General features: G+C 37.9%; 1 protein-coding gene across 4 annotated transcripts in view; it reads left to right on the top strand.

The window, feature by feature from the left end:
• Positions 1-19,458, top strand: part of LOC307161087 (uncharacterized protein) — an 87,764-nt gene that overhangs the window by 66,753 nt on the left and 1,553 nt on the right. For 2 of the 4 annotated variants that reach the window (XM_079875594.1, XM_079875595.1), the window contains exon 5: positions 3,657-3,705. In XM_079875594.1, the coding sequence (XP_079731720.1) occupies positions 3,657-3,705 (49 nt within the window). Of the gene's footprint in view, positions 1-3,656; positions 3,706-5,065; positions 5,098-19,458 lie in introns of those variants that run through there. The other 2 variants (XM_079875597.1, XM_079875596.1) reach the window with 2 other exon arrangements.

The raw sequence follows: 19,458 nt of genomic DNA on the forward strand, positions 1-19,458 counted from the left end.
AACTAATAATGAGTCTCTCTCCCTCTCGATCTCTCGTCATGCTCATCTCCCCTTGACACTCTTCCGCTTGCCTAATTTGTATGCCGTTTCTATCTTTGCCATCCTTCTTCACTGTTAGCCTCTTCTTCTCTGTCTCCATCAGAGTTTTTTCTCGTCCTTTCTCACCAAAAAACTATTTTCCTGCTGCTTCCCTCTCTGTCTCTTTGTTGCTGCACCATTAGTTTAGTGTCCAGCCAAGTGTGACAGGCTGCAGTAATGCTGCTCTCGCATGTGTATGTGTGTGTGTGGAGGGGAGCTTTTCCATTAGCACGTCTAATGTTCTGACAAGCTGGCACAGCCTCCCAAAACATTCATACACTGATCGTTGTCCCCCCAAATCACATGGCGCAGACCGCGAGCCAGGGAAATGGCGGCATAATCAGCCTGGTCCATGCGCTGTCACTCCTGACTCCAGTACGCCGGCCGTGTCCCTGATGGGCCGCTGCATGCCGCCATACACGCCGTGCTCCCCGCTCACTTTTATTGCTCACTGTTGGGAAATGGCCAGTTTATGATGGATTGGCCATTTTGACCAGACTGTGAAAGACTGAGCCATGAGTGTCTATTTGTCACAAGCGTCACCTCTCTTCGTCTTCCCGGCTTTCGTCCGCTGTTTAAATGCCACAGAAACCCTTACATGATATCAGGCAGTGCTGGGGAAATTTACATTACTGCATCATCAACTACATGTAGTTATTTTTGTGGCATTTAAAATCAACAAAAAAATCACTTCACCCAAAATAAAAAAAAATCTGTAATAATTTACTCGCCCACGTTTGTTTGAATATTTATATTAATAATAATAATAATAATAATACAATTTAAAATAGCTGTAGCCTCCTAGTAGGCCCCAGCCCCCTGGTTGAATGTTATATAAACCATCTGCTAATACAGATAAAAATAGATACAGGGCATTCCAGATCCAGATGATTTTCATTTTAGTTTTTTTCTCGCTTTGGCACTATTTTCACAAGTAAGGTGTACATTCTCAAAACTCTTAGTACTAACAGATCATCAAAAGTGCACTTTTTTCAAACATTTTAGCATATTTTCAATTGTGTTAGTACAATACACAAAATCACAAAGCATCCTTTTCACAACACAAAATAAGTGTTTCAGTCACAGTTGCTTCCTTTCATAAAGCTCTTACTATCAACCTTTTGATGTGCATCTCTTCTCATTCAGTTAAATACATTTGTCTATTATTTAATCCAACTGAACTTAATGGTTAATCAATAAATCGTTTGGTACACCTAGATATTGATTCTATAGACAGTTTCTATATAACTTGTTTGCATTTTCCATTATGGATTACCAAATGTAATGAATAATTTTTACATAAGTGATTTATAGATAATAACCACCACTTTGTCCAAAGTGTGTGTGTGTGAGAGAGAGAGAGAGAGAGAGACAGAGACAGAGAAATTTGCAATTTGTGAACGGAGCAAGAAAGAGTACAAGGGAGAGGAAACAGTCAATGACTGTATAGTAACATCAGATTGATCAGAGATGCATCAGTAGAAGGGAGACAGATGGCATCAAATTCAGCCTTTTACATTACAGCATGTATGCTATGTGATACTGTAAACAGATTACCAGTATAGATAACAGTATTAGTCATATGGTACAGTGAGAACATTTACTGTATTGGCAGCAAACTCTGTTCTAGCACAAAACCTCATGGCAGTTTTATAACTTCATCACACCTTTTAATAACACACTAGATATATACTATTACAAACATTATGGATTCAATTACATAAATTAGGTAATGTAAGTGTATTTTCTAATGTGGCAACTGTAGCCTGCACTGTAAAAAGTGAACAGTTGGATCAACTTAAAAAAATTACTTCAATTGGTAACACCTAAAGAATTTAAGTTTTCTCAACTTAAATTATCACGTTTTACGTGTGTCACTTTTTACAGTGATTACTGTAATTATTTCACCAACAAGGGTGATTTGAAACATGTATCTTGCATTGTTTGCTGTTGAATGAACTGATTCATGTTTTTATACTAAGAGTTTTGAAAATGTACACCTTACTTGTGAAAATAGTATAAAGCGAATAAAACAAAATGTAGAATGTGTTGCCAAATCTTGTATCAAAACCCATGTCAAGACATCAAGGGCAGAAAGAGACTTCTGGAAAATGAAATGTTATTTCAATTACATAAATGGAAAAGTAAAGTTCATTGTTTGACAAAATAACAAATTAAAATGTTCGTTACAAATTAAAATACTCATTATTTGAAGGATCAGTCCCTGTAATGTACATTATTTGTAAGATGTTACTGATATATAGCGTGTAAATAGCCTGTTTCTTTTTCATTTTTATTTTGAAACAGATTACCTAAAAAAAAAAGAAGATAAAAAACAAAGGAAGTAAAATCAGTATTCAAACATTTGGGAACCAAACATAAGGTACATTTGATCAGTGTTTGCTTAAGCAGATGCCTTTGAAACTGGATCAAATAACACCTTGTTTGCTGTGATCAGAGCTACGTTCAGGATTTTTCTTTCTTTTTTTTTTTCTTATGGTGAGCACTGTCTTTAATTTGACACAGAGAATGCTTGTTAGGTAAGATCACAGCGGTCGATTCAGAGGTTGTCAGCATCGCTCAGGCTAGGTGCTCCGGGATGCGGCACGCAAAAAAAAATCAGTCCCAGAGACGGTTAATGGACAACGTGACGGATATTCAGTGTATAAAATAACTTTTTTTGCCAGTGAAATATTGCCTACTTAATGAAATGGCCAGCCACTTCCAGAGATAGTGCTTTCACCATGATGGAGGACAGGTCATGGATAAAACACCATGACACCTTAAGTCCTGAACAGCCCAATTTCTCAAAATAATTATTATGCCCCAGTTACTTAAAAAGCATCAGCACATTGGTGGCCTCCCATTTCAACACCGGAACAGAAAGACATATTGCGTCTTAAGTAAGAGGATAATCGGATAAATGTACATCAGGCAGACCGGAGGCACAAACATAGACAGCCAAAAGGTAAAATATTACCAACACAGCTCTGCAGAACGTGGCAGAGATGAGCAGGAAGAGGACAGAAAACAATACTTTTCTTAAACTGTCTGTCAGTGTTCCAGAGGGCAGAGAGCTCACTGGTTAGCACTTAGCCACTCAGGGAATGAAAAGGCTGTTGGTAAGACACGGCATGTGTTGTCTTGACCAGATAACAAATTACTAGATATTTTTTAACACAATCAACAGTCATTTGATGGGAATTGAGGAGTAAAAAACTAGGTAAGCATCATGTGAATGTCTCTCAGAAGTGTTAGCGTTGCGCTACTAGAACCAGGAAGAAAGTTTTTAAAGCATGTGTGGTAAAGTTCACCTGCATTTATCCTTTGGTGTCATGAAATTTGCTTGGTAGTGATGTATGACGTGACTGTTTCTCTGCTTGAGGCTTTGGCTTTGAATAAAACACCCCCACGGCCCTAATGAGTGTTTTTCAATTACATCTGTCATGAGGCAATAATACTATGATATATAGTGGGATATTAAATTCATGCTAATCTATTATTGTTTCCAGAGTAGAGGGAGGTAATGATTCATAGTGTATCGTGTGTGTGTGTGTTTTTTTTTTAAATCTTTTTAGTTAATTACTGGTGCTGGAGTCCACTGCTGGTCAATAGATCACATAGTAGGTATACAACAATTTATATATATACATATACATATACATGTATATATGTGTGTGTATATGTACACTATAAGTAATAATATTTTATTCAAATATTGTGTAATAATATACTTTTTATTGTAATATTTTAACATTTTAAATGTCTAAATTCTATTAAATATATTTAAACATAATATAATAATAATATAATGTGTTTTTTTCTTTTAAATAAGTGACTAAAACATCTCTTTATGTGTTCAGGGGTGTAAATGTGGCAATCGCATGTTGGCGTGAGTGGTGATAAGGTTGGTGTAAGGTGTTATTGTGGCCCTGTAGATGGGGAAAGAGCTGAGCCGCGGTGTTAGTTCTCCACAGACATGACACTTAGAGTAATAGAGCTGGCTTGATTGGCTTGTTGCATTGTCAGAGCTGTCATGACAGTGTGTTTAAAAGGGCAGTGTGCGAAACCATCATGTTCCCTCCTGCTGAAAATACATCAAGTGTCTTCCTGTCAGTGGCGCTGAGCTTTGACAATAAGATTCCAATGCAGAACACTCTTGTGAGGTCTCTGCATATATATTAGCACCCCACACTATCGCCTTTAAATCCTGTCTTATTTGCCATTCAACACATAAATACACATTTACATAATTTGTGGTTTCATGATATTTTTGGCTTTTACTTTTTGTTGATTTGATTTGCATAATTGTGCATGTTTTGATTATGCTGATGGTTTATGCTAAACAGTTCTGCAGCCCTAAGAACACATACTGCATAAATGGCTTTTTTATTATTTTTTAACTGTTAAATCATCCTCTCTTTCTATTTAATATCAAATGTTTAAGCAGATAACTATTATTGTATTTGTTTGTGATGAAAGTGATGATCCGTTTTCAATTTTAGTAAATCAGTTCCACTTTAAATCACTTTTGTACTTGAATCCAAAGGTGTTTGAGGATAAAATAAAAAGTGGAGCTATGGTGCAGTGGTTAGTGCAATGGGGGCTCAGGTTCGAATTTGTCACACTCGTATAGTTGCCATATGAACTAGTCAGATAGGTAAAGAGAGTGTGTGAGTGTGTCTGTAAGTGCTAATACATATGTAGATATATATTCCTTCCCTGCTTTTCCTCTTATCCTAATGCTGATCTGATAAAAGAGTGGCAGGTGGGTGGGTGTCGGAGTGTTTGGGGGGGGTGTACTGCATGGCCCAGCGGCCCGCCACCCAGCTCCACTCACTCTGCCCCTGCTCCCCATTCATCAAGCCCACACAGACCACTGGCCAAGCACGTCTGCCTATCATTACCCCTCTCACAATGCGATCCATGCCGCTAACCCTGCCTTCATTCCCCAGGATTAATAATATCTCTTTCAACCTTCACACAGTGATAAATAGGCACAACGAGAACAAAAGGAGCCAAAGGAGTGCAAGAGAAAAGAGAGAGACAGAGTAAGACGGAAAAAATAGGAGAGGTGAGGTGATTTTTACAGAGAATAATTAAAGGCTGAAACACCACTGGTGTCCAGACTGAAGTGAGACTATACGTCATGTTAGTCTTTATATGAGATTATCATGCACACTGCACAGTTCACAGAGTTAAAGACATAGCCTGCGCTCATCTGCTGAAGAAATATAGATCAGAAATTATATTTTGTCAACATTTGTTTTTGTTTTGTTTCCTAAACATTGTGATGTTGGGTATTTATTTCAGACATAGTACAATGATAAATACCCCCTCCTTGAAATATCATTTAAGCACTTTAGATAAGGGTTTGGCAGCTTTTTGTAAAATTGAATGAAATGAATTTGGAATAAAAGACAATATCATGTGATTTATTAGCATGGCAAAGACAGAGCAGAGACTTAACATTACTATTATGAAATCATTATGCTAATTCATAGAATCATGTATGAGTTTGGTATTTGTGTAATTAAAAACTCTATTGTATTTTCTCCCTGTACTTTAGGAGCGCTTGTGATTTATTACACTTGTTATGCACTTTTCCTCTCCTGTTTGATTTGTGTAGCCTGGCCCATTCACAACTGTCATAGTTGCAGAAATTTTTCTTTGAACATTAAAATTTGTGTTTTGCCCTCTATAAAATGCACAACAACAGTAACGTATCATACCACTTAACGCGAAGTAACTAACTGTTCTTATTTAAGGGAATAGTGCATTCATGTGTCTTTATCGCCAAGATCCTCAGAAATTCAGCGTCTCGAAAAAGCTAAATACACTAGTTTACAAAAATGTCAGAATAGTCAGTCTAAGCATCCAAAAATGTCAATGCACAATTAATTTGTGACAAAATGTCATATACTGTAGCTAGGTCAACATTGAAATTTGTTATGCCAACTGTTATGTTATTTTTATTTATTTTTTATTTTTTTAAAGTGATAGTGCTTGAAAAAGTCTTCATTACCCTAAACAACATAATTTATCTGTGGATTTCTAATTAAAGCGCTTTGTTTTGGCCCTTTGTTGTGATCAGAATTGCCTGTTGATCTTTGTGAATATGAATTTGTCATTGTGGAAATCTGCCACTGAATTTTTGTCTCCGGCTTAATGTCGTTGAGTCGCCGGTGTAATTTGGCATTTTTGAGAAATTAAATGTGTTACAGTCAGGGAGGGTTGACAGGAGGGCGTGGTTATTAAAAAAACAAAGGCACACGAGAGCGTTAATGAAAGTTTCAGTCAAAGTGCAGCGGTGGGCGCCTTTGGCCTGCCTGCGTCTCCTCTCCCTCCTTTCTCTGCCTCTCTTCCTCTGCGTGATTTAAGAGTTGCTCTCTTGACTGTGACAGTGCGGTATTTCTATCACCCGGATTATAACTCGCTGTGATTATTCAACTCCAATAGCGCTGGCCCCCCAACTGCATTTAGCCCAAACGTAATATCCCTCTTGCATACATTATCCATCTTCCTTATTATCCCAAATCATTTCAGAATTAAATTCCAGCCCTTCCAATATGGGCACCGGGAGTTGACTGCTTTATAGTGTAGTCAAAGGTTAAGATACCAATCAAAGTATCCTCTGCTATGTAGCCAGACACTTTAATATTTGCAATGCTGATAATTGTGAAAGGACATAATATTTTTCCCTTTGCCCTTATTACCCTAAAGGCAACACACGCTTCGACAACACAGAAAGGAGAGCTGGTGGGAGTGCAGATATTGAAGATCTGGGGTAAAATGAACACAATGATATAACAGGAAACATATTGAGATTGCAGGTGCGAATATCCTCAGAGCTGGACAGAGGAAAATTCAGCATCTCGAAAAAAACAAGATACACTCGTTTACAAAAATGACTGCAAAATTCAGACGTAACATAAAAATATTAGCTATGTTTCCATTCAGAGTTGCGAATTTAACTTCCGCACAAAATTGGAATGTCGCTTAAAACATTTGCGAATAAAGCACCGTTTCCATCCAGCGATACGAAGAGAACAAAATCTTCACTTCCTGATAAACTCGCGCCAAATATCACTAAGAAAATTTTAATTTGCTGCAGTAGAAGTGGGCTACAGTGGGTCTTTTCATAAATAATAAATTATTTGTGCCTCAGAATGCGCATGCGCAAAGCAATAAACCCAGTCATCGAGGAATTTATACGATAAATGTGTTTCTGTCGTAGTTTATGTGCATGTTTTCTTGTCGGATAAACAAAAAAAAGTTTTTTATACACGTTTTTAGAATTTATGCGCATCTTGGCATTTCCATCCGGCGTTTTTTAAGTGATATACTGGTCATGAAGTCTTTTTGGAATCCACATGTAGTATTTGAAGCACATTTTTTTGAAATTGAAAAACAAAAGAAAATATTGAAAAAAACTGAATGTGCCTATCTTGTTTCAAAGAAAAAAACATTCACACAGTTGAGTGATCCCTCATGGAACAACCTGATGGACAAGCATGGCAGAGTGCACTGGAAACTGATGTTTTAACTTAACCTATAATGAAAACTTGCCATCGCTTGCTTACATTCAAATTAAGATACACCCGGGCTTTAAAGGGAGCCGACGTTGCGGGTTGTTGGGACTTTGTGCATGCTGGAAGCTGTTATGCATCAATCTATCAGAGAACCTCATCTGTATTCAGATTCGGCGGAAGGCCCCGGGAACTTTGGTGTGAAACAGTTGCGTTTGCGACCTTTAAAATGCACCGCGGACACTGCAGCGCGCAATAAATCCGTCGCTTTTTAGTCCTCTTGATATGTAATTCCTGAGCTGTCAGCCACACTTCAAATCCATCAAAGGCCACAGAAATGTATGTAGATTAGGTTTGTTGTTCAGGAAAGAAGGCCTCAGGTCTGACTCTGACCTGTTTTAGAGGATGAACTAAATGAAAATAAAAAAGAATGATGTCACGCTTAAAATTTAAATGATGAACAACTTTATTGCATTTTGTTCATAAATATTTCCAAATATTTCAGAATTTCATATAGTGCATATGTTGTCAACAAATAAAAGTGGCGTGTTTAACGGTTAGAATCCACTCTGTGTCATATCCTGATCACTTTCCTGTCTGAAAGAACAAATCCTGTTCTTTGTATTTGTGAAAATGTTTGCGTTCGTATCACTCCAAATGTCAGCAGGAAATGTCGTCTTGCTCCTCTGATTTGTCTGAGTGTTCTCAGTCTCTGATTATCAGACATAGCAGAAAAAAACTCCACCCTCTGCTGATCTCCAGCGGGAACCAGCCGCGCCGGCTGCTCCCTCACGCGTGTAAATACAGCTTTGCTTAATTACTCACACCATTAGTTTATTGCTTTTATATATTTGTTGGCTATTAGCTGGCGAGGCTGAGTTAAAGTCCATCCAGTGAGTGCCTAATTACTTCAATCAACACACAAACACACTCACACACTCACACACACAGAGGCACATGGTAATAGCACTGCTCAGCACACGCACGCCTATGACAGTCAAAAGCACGGATAATGTATTTACAAGCTCATAATACTATGGCGAGTTTACTGTCAGCCTGCTCTGATAGGGTTGCTCCAAAAAATGATTTGTTGGAATGTCAGTGACTAATGGGGTTGTGGCACGAGGTGTAATTCGACGTGTAGTTATTAGAAGAATGCTGAGGACACTTTAATATGGGAAGGAAAATGAAATATGGTTGTAAACGCCTGTACTGAAGTGTTTATGAAAAATGCAATGTACAAACTCGGAACGTAATGTGTTGGAATTGGCATTCTGTAATAGATATGTACACACTTTCTTTTATGTTGTATTAGCACCAGGTTATATTTGATTCTCTATACTGTATTCATAAGCTTGTTTGAAATCACTACATCAGGTCATGAAGCTTAAGTCCATCTCGCATGCTGTTTGTAGAAACAAAAATGTTTTGCGCAGTCAGTCAGTGGGAGTAAGTCTCAGTGTGTGTTTTGTGGAGTATGCGTGTCGTGGGCTGTGGTTTGGTCACCCCGAGCTGTGACCTTCCTGTATATGTGTGATGTTATCGTATATTGAGGAGCTGTGCGGCAGTCTTTTCGCTCGTTAAGTGGATTGTCCACCCTCTGTGTTGATCAGCAGAATGCTAATATGTCACTGGGCTCAATTGAATTTCCCCTGGAAACTGTGGAGGCGGCAAACAGGGTCATTTAGTGAGAGACTCGCTCTCAAACTCACTCCACTGCTGACTGAACTTCGAAGAGCTGCGAGCTCACAGGTTCAGATCTGTCATGTCCCAATCGCATTCCCTATCCCTTTCCTTTCCGACTGATCTTACGTAAGCTAATTTCCGCCACATAAGAAATAAAATTTTTTTTTATCATGCGTTGGTAAATCATAATTAGTACATACCAAGTCATAATTATGTGACATAGAAACGTATGACAAATTTAGTCTTTTTATCTCATAATTATGACTAGTATCTCATAATTTTGATTTGTCAATTTTGACTCGTCATTTAAGTCACTTTTTGTCTTAAGTCTCATTTAGATTTTTTTAAGTCTCATAATTATGACTTAGTATTTCATAATTTTGACCTTTTTTTGCCATAATTATGAGTTTTTATTTCATAAGTCATGCTTTGGTAAATCATCATTTCTTTTTTATGTGCCAGAAATTGGCTTCCATATGATCCTGTCTGAGGATGGGTTAGTTACTGTTCAATTACTTAATTGTGACCCTGGATCACAAAACCAGTCTTATGTTGCACGGGTATATTTGTGGCAATAGCCAACAAAACATTGTATGGGTCAAAATTATAGATTTTTCTTTTATGCCAAAAAATCATTAGGATATTAAGTAAAGATCATGTTCCATGAAGATATTTTGTAAATTTCCCACCTTAAATATATAAAACATTTATTTTTGTGAGTGAATGCAGCACTATCGCCAATAGAAATGGACAACTTTAAAGGCGATTTTCTCAATATTTCGATTTTTCTGCACCCTCAGATTCCAGATGTTCAAATAGTTGTATCTCGGCCAAATATTGTCCTATCCTAACAAACCATACATCAATGGAAAGATTATGTATTCAGCTTTCAGATGACGTATAAATCTCAATTTAAAAAAATTACCCATAAGACTGGTTTTGTGGTCCAGGGTCACAATTTACTTATTTAAATTCAATTAATTATTTGTTTAACAAAACTAAATCACATGACAGAAACATAGATGAATGCTTTATTTCAGCACTGTATATAAACAGTGTGTTTGGCAGAGCTGTTGTCATGATGGCTGGTCTCGAGACAGGCTGTTAACAGGCCATTGCACCGGCATGCAGAGCTTGTCTAAAGATGGCGCCGAACTCACCCACTTGTCTCATCAGCTCCAGAATACGTTGCTGGTTGAAAAACAGTAGCAAAGAGAGAAATATCTACTCTATTTATATGTCCTGACTTGTTTTAAGGCAATTTCTTAAAGCCAAAAAAATGCAGTGGCAAATAAAGAAAATATTGGTATGGACATTCAGAATGACTCTTTTCATTGAAGCATCATTCTTACTAATAACCTTTTAATAACGTAATGGCAAAGTTTATTTCAGGTAGTCATTAGCACAATAATCCATTTAAATTACTGTGGCCCTTTAAGTCCATACACGTGTGTTTTTTTTTTTTGTGTGTTTTTTTTTAAAGTCCTCTACATATTTAGAAAAGGTCTAAATACTATCACATCAGTTCCCTGGGTATGAATTGTTTTAAATGGGCTTTCATGCATTTATTAGCATAATTGATCTCATTTAAAACGAGTCCCTGCATTTAAATGACTATTATGAATGTGTGTAATTAATTGGGAATCTTATGAGCATGTTTGTGATTAAGACAAGGACTAAATATGCTTAAATAGTGTTGCTGCAACAATCAGAAGTGGGTTCATACTCGTTGCTGCCCCTGCAGTCAGGTGACGTAAGGGTGTGTAGTGAAAATAGTGATAGACTGAAACAAATAATAACATTATTGGTTTTGATAATTAAATATTTTTTAAACAAAATGTTTATTTAAATAGAAATTCGGCTAAAAAAAAAGGCTATCATTTTTGGCTTTCGTTTTTTTTACTAATTTTAGCTATATGGTTTCATTGGTTATCATTGTTTATTAATGTGTATTTCAAGAAAATAGCAGAATTTATCTGCTATAATATATAATAAATAATCCTAAATTTGGATTATTATTATTTTTTTTTTTTCTTGTACAGGTTCTTGTTAAGCTTTTGTTTATTTTGCAGTGTAGAACTAGAGACACACACATAGTCTAGATACTGACTGTAAAGGTTAGTCCACACTGTTTTGTTTGATAACGATAAGTTTGTTACATCAGTTTTGTGTGTTGGGGTACATAGTGAAAGATGACTTTAATATTTTCCAACATTCAATCTCAACCGCAATTGATACAAGTATTTATTTGGATTATTCAGCATGTAGTCTTCTTTAGTAGAGATAAATCTGTGCCAGTGGTCAGCTAAAATTGTCCAATTTGCATGGCATTGAAATATGAAATGTCACAGTTCTGCTTCTACTCAATGTAGTGGTTCTTTGCATAACCTTTCACAGTTATCTACATCATGATACCCTGTCCACCATGGAGGGCTGAATTGCAGTGCAAATATAACATCAGTACAGCCTGCAGTAGGCTAATATCAGTCATCTGCAGGTGCTCAAGAGAGGTCTGTGACCATGGGGACTGTAGACCTGAGTGTGAAATATGAGACATAGGGGAGAGAGAGATGGTGCTGCTTTTTTGTGAGAGCTGATAAGAACACAATCAGGGCATTGACACCCAGATTCATAGCGTTTAGCCTAACCATTAGCCCTCATTTAACCTGCTATGACATCCAGATAAAGTAACAGTGCCCCATGAGATACTGTCAGTTGTGAATAGGGACTTTAATCATGTATCCGTTTACCATGAAAAGTCTTTCTGAGCTTTACTGTCACAGAATAAGCTTTATCATACAATAGAACAGAGAGTATATCATGTTTCTGTATTAATTCTAATGCTGTCAATTTGATATGTTAATTTAGAGCAATTAATTTTTATATAAATACACACACACACACACACACACACACACACACACACACACACACACACACACACACACACACACACACACACACACACACACACACACACACACACACACTTTCCATAGACATAATTAGTTTTATACTGTACAAACTGTATATTCTATCCCACCAACATTAACCCTACCCCTAAACTTATCCATCACAGAAAGCTTTGGATATTGTCATTTTTGTGGGGACATTTTGTCCCTATAATGTAGGATATACCAGGACGCATGCACGTACACACACACACACACACACACACACAATATGAAATATTACATTTAAAAATAACTATTTTCTATTTAAATATATTTTAAAATGTAATGTGATGGTAAATTTGAATTTTCAGCAGCCATTACTCCAGTCTTCAGTGTCACATGATCCTTCTTAACAATTTTGAAAACCGTTTTTGCTTCTTAATATGTTTGTGGAATTTGTGATACACTACAGCCTGGTTTCACAGACAAGGCTTAGATTGATCCAGGACTAGGCCTTAGTTCAATTAGGAGGACATTTAAGTAGCTTTAATGAATGTGCCTTAGAAAAAAAAACCATCACTGCATCTTGAGACAGAACAATGACATATTTTAAGATATGCCTGTGCAAGTTGCTTTCAGTTAAAACAGCTCAAATATGCATTTTAGTCCTTAATTGTCTGTGGAACCGGGCATACAATTCAAAAGTTTGGAGTAAGTAAGATTTAAAAGAAAAAATAAGAATACTACTTTCATTTAGCAAGGATGCATTTAATTGATCAAAAATAACAGTATAGACATTTCTAAGTAAATTGTATTAATTATATGAATTACGTTAAGTTTAGTTAATTACTTATATTAATGAATTATTGTACCAAATTAACATTAAATATTATTAAAATGTTTAGATCATTAGAGTCGTGGGTTAGCCGTTGCATCAGATATGTTGAGCGTTGGTGCTTGTGTACGCAATGCGGGTTTGAATTCAGCTTGCAGCATTTCTCAGGCTGTTCCCCCATTTTCCCCTCTTCACTTTCTTTTTTGTCCTTTCTCTACTGTGTGACTAAACTGTGTCTAGCACTGCCAGGTCCAAATCCAAGGGCAGCTCTGTTTGTTAGATTCACCTGAGCCAGCTCCACCAGGCCAGTCAATTAATTTTCAGCAAATTAATAAGCTGAAAAAGTAAAACAGTACATTAGCTTTTTACAGCCATGCATCACTGTCTGTAACACTTCTTCTTCCAAGAGAGAGACTAGAGTAACAGAAGAAAACATGAGCTACGAGTGCGGTGACTATCATTGTGCGCAGATATGAGCAAACACACACACATTCACACATTGATGTCAGAAAGGAGGTATGGAGCCGACTGCACAGAACACACACTGGAAATGGGAGTGTGTTCCAGTTAATTGGGTGACCCCTGGGGCCAGGCTAGTGATTCTCCCTCGTGGACATTAATATTGTATGAACCTTTCAAAGCTGCGGTGTCACCATGTGTCTCTCTCTCTGTGCCACCCTTCAACCAACAGCCCTGGCCAACGCCACCCCTCCCACTGCTACCGACACACACCCTTCCGTCTGTAGCCCTACCTACGCAGACTCCGGCTTTCATTTTCAAAGCTTTTCCCACATGCTAGTCTAGACTAGTCTGAGTTAGCACAACAAAGCCGTCCTCTCATTTTACTGCTCAACGCTGGCCTGAGCATCGTGTCGGAGAAGGAAAGCCTGTCACAAAAAGCGGCTAATAAAACGTTTTGGGATGCCCATCTATTTGACGCACTATAAAAATGTTTTTTATTTGTGTTTTCTGTCTCTCAGACGTTTTGTAGCTCTTTGAAACTCCCAGCTCTATAAATCCAGTGTTTTCCCAGCTCTGGACGGTGAGTGTTTCATGGTTGATCATCCTAGATTTATCTCCAAATATAGTGAGGTGAAATGTACTGTCCCTTCAGACGCCAAGTTGTTTTACCGGGATTTACTCTCTGTTAAGAAGAGTTATGTACATTGTGCATTTTATACCTCCAGTCATGGAAACAAAGCTGCTTTCCTTAGAGTTCTGAAGGGCTTTGTGAATCCACCTATCAATCTCAACGCCGTCGCGCAAATTCACTCTGGCACTGGAGAGGGCTGGAGAGATGCGGTCTGCTTTTTTAAACGCCTGGTCCGCCTGCTTCAAAGTGGCTGATGGATTTCACTTCCTGGAACGTGTACTAGCTGACTTTTTGTCGCAACTGCACATTTTGTCCTACACGTGCCACACAAACTCCTTCAAGTTTCACTGCAGAAATGTCTGCCATTCAGAATTGAATTGATTTTTACGTTACAGTTGAATTTCTAAATTTGAATTTAGGATGCAGAATGCAGAATTGCTATTGAAATTCAAATGCAATGAAATAGAATTAAAGTGAATTCATATAAAGACAAACTTTGAAAGCTTGCCTTGTTTAAAAGTTTTTAACAGTTGAAAAATGTTGACGTTAGATTGTTAATTGCATTAGTGTGTGTGTACTTGTTTTCATGACAACTGAGGACATTTTTATGATAACACACCTGCAAATGAGGACACTCGGGAAAATACGTGATTTATGAGGACATTTTGGGGGTCCTAATTTTTCAAATGGCTTTTAAAACATACTAAGCAGTGTTTTTTTAAAATGTAAAAATGCAGAATGTTTCCTGTGATGGGTAGGTTTAGGGATAGGGGCAGTGTAAGGGGATAGAATATACAGTTTGTACAGTATAAAAACCATTACGCCTATGGAATGTCCTCACAAATCACATAAACATGGCTGTGTGTGTGTGTGTAAATATTTAGAAAAATGTCTTGGTGTTTTTTGTCCATACAATGCTATTTTGTTTTGGACCCTAATGACAAAAACAGAAGAATAAAAAAACCCAGACACACAGAAGAAAGTCATATGGGTTTGGAACAACTTAATTTTCATTCACAAATCATTTTTGTGTGAATTTCCCAGAATGCAGTAAATCTGCGTTCTCTGAATTGCAAGTCCCGACTTTTCAATTCAGCTTCCTGTAGGGTGTGGTCAGTTCAATTCAAATTCACACTCAGTTCTGAATTATGTCCAACCCTGATTCACCCACATCTGTTTTGACCTTTGGTATTTAACAGGCAAAGGTCAGGGACCACATATTAGCGCGTGGCGCCGCCGGTGCTGATCTGTGGTGGCCTGAAGCGAGGCATATGTCTCCTATAACAGCAGATGACAGATACAGGTGTCAGTATCTAAGGTTTATTCCCTACGGTCATGAGCTTCAAGCAGAGCATCTAACTCCACCCCACATCCTTGTACGTCCTTATATCACTCCCTCCGTTTACCAGCTCTGTTAGTTTTACGCTTCATCCCTCTCTGTTTAATTTTTGCGTTTTTTTCTTAGACTTTTTCTTTGTCCATCTCGCCGTCCCCCCATCCCCTTCCCTTTCCTTCCCTCCGTCCCCTCACCCTCCTCTTTTCTTCCGCCTGCGGGCTGCGAGGATGCCAGGACCCATGCTAATCATGGGTGACACATCATTGAGGGGAGCGGGCTGTTTGCTGTCAGCAGTGTTTTTGGTTCATAATTATTTCACGAGTGTCACGTCAGTGTCAGGCTCTGGGCGAGCGGAGAGAGACAGCCGGCCTGCGGAGAGGAAGAGTGGGTGGAGGGGGGAGTGTCACAAGACCTCACTGTTAGCCACTTTCTGCCCAACACCTCCACTGCCTGCACTTGGAGAGAAAGGCGAGCAAGATGAGCAAGATGAGAGGAAAAGAGACGTCTTTCAGTGTAGGGTTTGAACTTGATGGGTCACATTCACCATGTTCACAGATATTTGTGAAAACAAGTGTTTTCTCACAAAAATCATGATTCATCTTTGAGTCGCATTATGTAAACTGAACTTTTTGACCAAAAATAAAACTAATATTGTGATTTTTCTTTTTCTTTTCTTTCTATTTTATTATATTTTAAAATGTAATTAATTCCTGTGATGGCAAAGCTGAATTTTCAGCATCATTACTCCAGTCTTCAGTGTCACATGATCCTTCAGAAATCATTCTAATATGATGATTTGGTGCTCAAGAAACATTGCTAATGAAAGCCATGTGAAAACATTGTTTTAATTAAACTATAGTATGAGTAGTGTAGACTAGACTACCAGGCTTAATGTTGGTGTTATTTATTGAACTTAAAGCTGCACATCATAAAGATACAGACAAATCATGTCCTTATGGTCTAAACGGGAAGATGATTCTGTATGGAATTTGCATTTGACCGGTAGAAGAGGTGACTTTCTCACTTAACGGAAAATATCAAAGGTTGATTGAATGGTGAAATTGATCAAATTTCTTGCAGTGTCAGGATAAAATGCAGGAAGAAGTTGTTCAGTCTTTATTTATTGCATTCTTAAATCTCGAAACAAAGTTCCCCCAGTTTTCTGAGCATTAAAATAAATCATAGAAAGCATGGAAATATTTTAGTTTCCACAATAATTGTGTGGATGATTTAGCCTTGACTAAAATGCATGATGAATATTCTGTCATCATTTACTTACTCATGTCCTTCCAAAAACCTCATCGCAAAAGAAATGTAACATATGCACTGATAATCTTCCTATCTAGTAGCCTGTTAATCTCAGTTTAAGTTAAATTGATCTCCAGAAACAGATTAGCCTGATTCATGAATGAATTATTCAGACCAATTTAGTTTTTTTTATTGAGACTGAAAAAGAATGATTCCTTTACAAATTAGACATTGCTACTTGGCATATAGCGCAAAAGTTGTATTGACGACTATCATACCAGGATTTTTGTCATATGGGTTGACAGACCCTTTCATTATATTGACGTTTTCAATATATTTTTTTTAATATCACATTGTGTTCCGCAGAAGAAAGAAAGCCATACAGGTTTGGAACGACATGAGGTTGAGTAAATGACAAAATTTTTATTTTTGTGTGAACTGTCACTTTAAAAATAGCAAAAACTGTAAAATGTTTTTGTAATGTTTTGCAACTATACTATGTGTGTGTGTGTGTGTGTGTGTGTGTGTGTGTGTGTGTGTGTGTGTGTGTGTGTGTGTATGTATATATACTGTATGTGTGTGTGTGTATATATATATGTGTATGTATGTATGTATGTATGTATGTATACACACACACACACACACACACAGGGGTGTCATGCACTCAATATTGTTGAGGGGGCACCAGTTGGGGGTTTATAGTTATTTACCCAAATACAACTATAAAAACGATTATTATTTATAATAGAACTACTTGCTTTCACTGCAATAATTAAAGTAATGTCGTCATATCCAATATTAACTATTATATACATTATTAACACATTTACTGTCGCTATTCCAGCCTATTAGGCCTATAAATCCTGCATCAATTCATTCTTCCAAGTAGGCCTATTCTGTAGCTTATAAACAAACGATTTTAAAGCATTTAAGCACTGACAACGCAAACTGCACCTTTTCTTGGTGTTCGGCAGCACATTTTGTGAATCAGAAGCTGCTCTTTGAAGTTCAGAGTTCGGTCATCGGTAAAAGTCAATTTAACAGAAATTCTGGACGGATTCCCCCAACCACCCGCACGCGAATACTCGATGGTTCTGAACGAATCGCCCAGGCTGTGTGACAAACTTTAGCTTCAAAACGAAGAAATTCACCAAAAGAACACAACTTTAGGGCATTATTAATTTTGTACCTACAATATTCTAAGAGTAGAGTTAACTTTATAGTTACCTACACAATGTGTTAACTAGGTTTTCGGATAAAACACGGTTACCCAATTATATTTGAAAGGATTATTGCCGCTTCCATAGACAATAGAGATCAATGCATATTTTACAAACTATAAATGTTTTGCTTGTCCTTTATTTATCTTTATTTAAATGTCAGAATCATAAATAAGCATTATATGGTTAATAACGCTAAACAGTTGTGATATGATGCATGTGATGTGTTCATCACTGGCTCAATGCCCGCCAAAGTGCAAATACAGATTTGAATATAGCAGTTGATAATGTGACGCACTGAAGATTCTAATCACACTGGTGTGACTGTATGCTTTAAAGGGTTAATTATCATTTTTATTAATTTTTTTCTTATGGAAGCTGCATTCTAATCCATTTGGCTCAAAAATCAGTTTGAATGGGCATGACACCTCTGTGTGTGTGTGTGTGTGTGTGTATATATATATATATATATATATGTAGTTTTCAGAAATCTCCACTCTGCCGCTTAATTAAATGCAATCCAGACACACCAATGAAGTAGAGAAAGAAAAGAAACAGCGGCAAAAAAGCAAGTGAAGACAAACCCCAGTTGATGGTTAGGACAAAGACGGCAGGTATACGGTGCATCCAGTGTAAATGAGGAAGAACAAAGGGGAAGAGGAGGAGGAGGTTTTGCACCCTGTTTTTTCAGCCCTCTCTCTGGTGTCACACACGTCACAGGCTGAGGAGGAGGGAAGCAATCAATGATTTAAACAATAATGCAGCTCTCTGTATTCCCTGTCACACTCTCGCCTGCTTGCCGCTTCGAGGACTGTCACACAATGTCTCCGCCTCGACAGCTTATCTCCCGCATGCTGCTACTCCATCTTGTAGCTGTCCGCCAGTGTCCTCACTCACTCTCTCCAATCCCTTTCTCCCTCTTTCTCTCTCCCACATCCTCTCCATCGTTCTTCCTACCTCTCGTTCTATCTCCCTTCCCGACTGTGTTACTCACATGATGCCTTCACTCCTGGTTAATACACTGTCCCTATCTCACGCTGTCGCTCCATTCCCTCTTGCGCTCCTCGTGGAGTGGCAGGGCCGGTAGCCCGGCACAGTTTTAATGGATTGTTTTCAGAAGGTAAATGTGGAAGTTCTTTGGCTGATGCAGCTGGCCTTCAGTAAGGCATATATACTAAGAAGCCAAGGAGACAAGTGGACAGGAACTCTCTCTCTCTCCCTATTTTCCACTGTCCCCATACCCATTTCCTTCTGCCATTTCACACACTGCGGCTCTAGCTTAAAGGTATCAGCTTAAATTAAACTATCGGGACAAACAAATTACATCTGTCACCTTTGGTTTGCATGGACTTGACAGGAATCCAATGAAGGCCTCCATGTTTGTTTGGTGGAGTTCTAATCACACTTCAGTGATGGCTGCTCCAATCAGGCACTTGGATAACAGACTTGCTGTTTCACTGCTAAAGTTCAAAGGTTACACAAGAACTGGTCTGTAACCTATGTGTGGAAAAAACAAAATCCCATGAATCGATGTCGCAA

The sequence above is a fragment of the Squalius cephalus genome, assembly GCF_949319135.1.
Source record: "Squalius cephalus genome assembly, chromosome: 7".
Classification (NCBI taxonomy): domain Eukaryota; kingdom Metazoa; phylum Chordata; class Actinopteri; order Cypriniformes; family Leuciscidae; genus Squalius; species Squalius cephalus.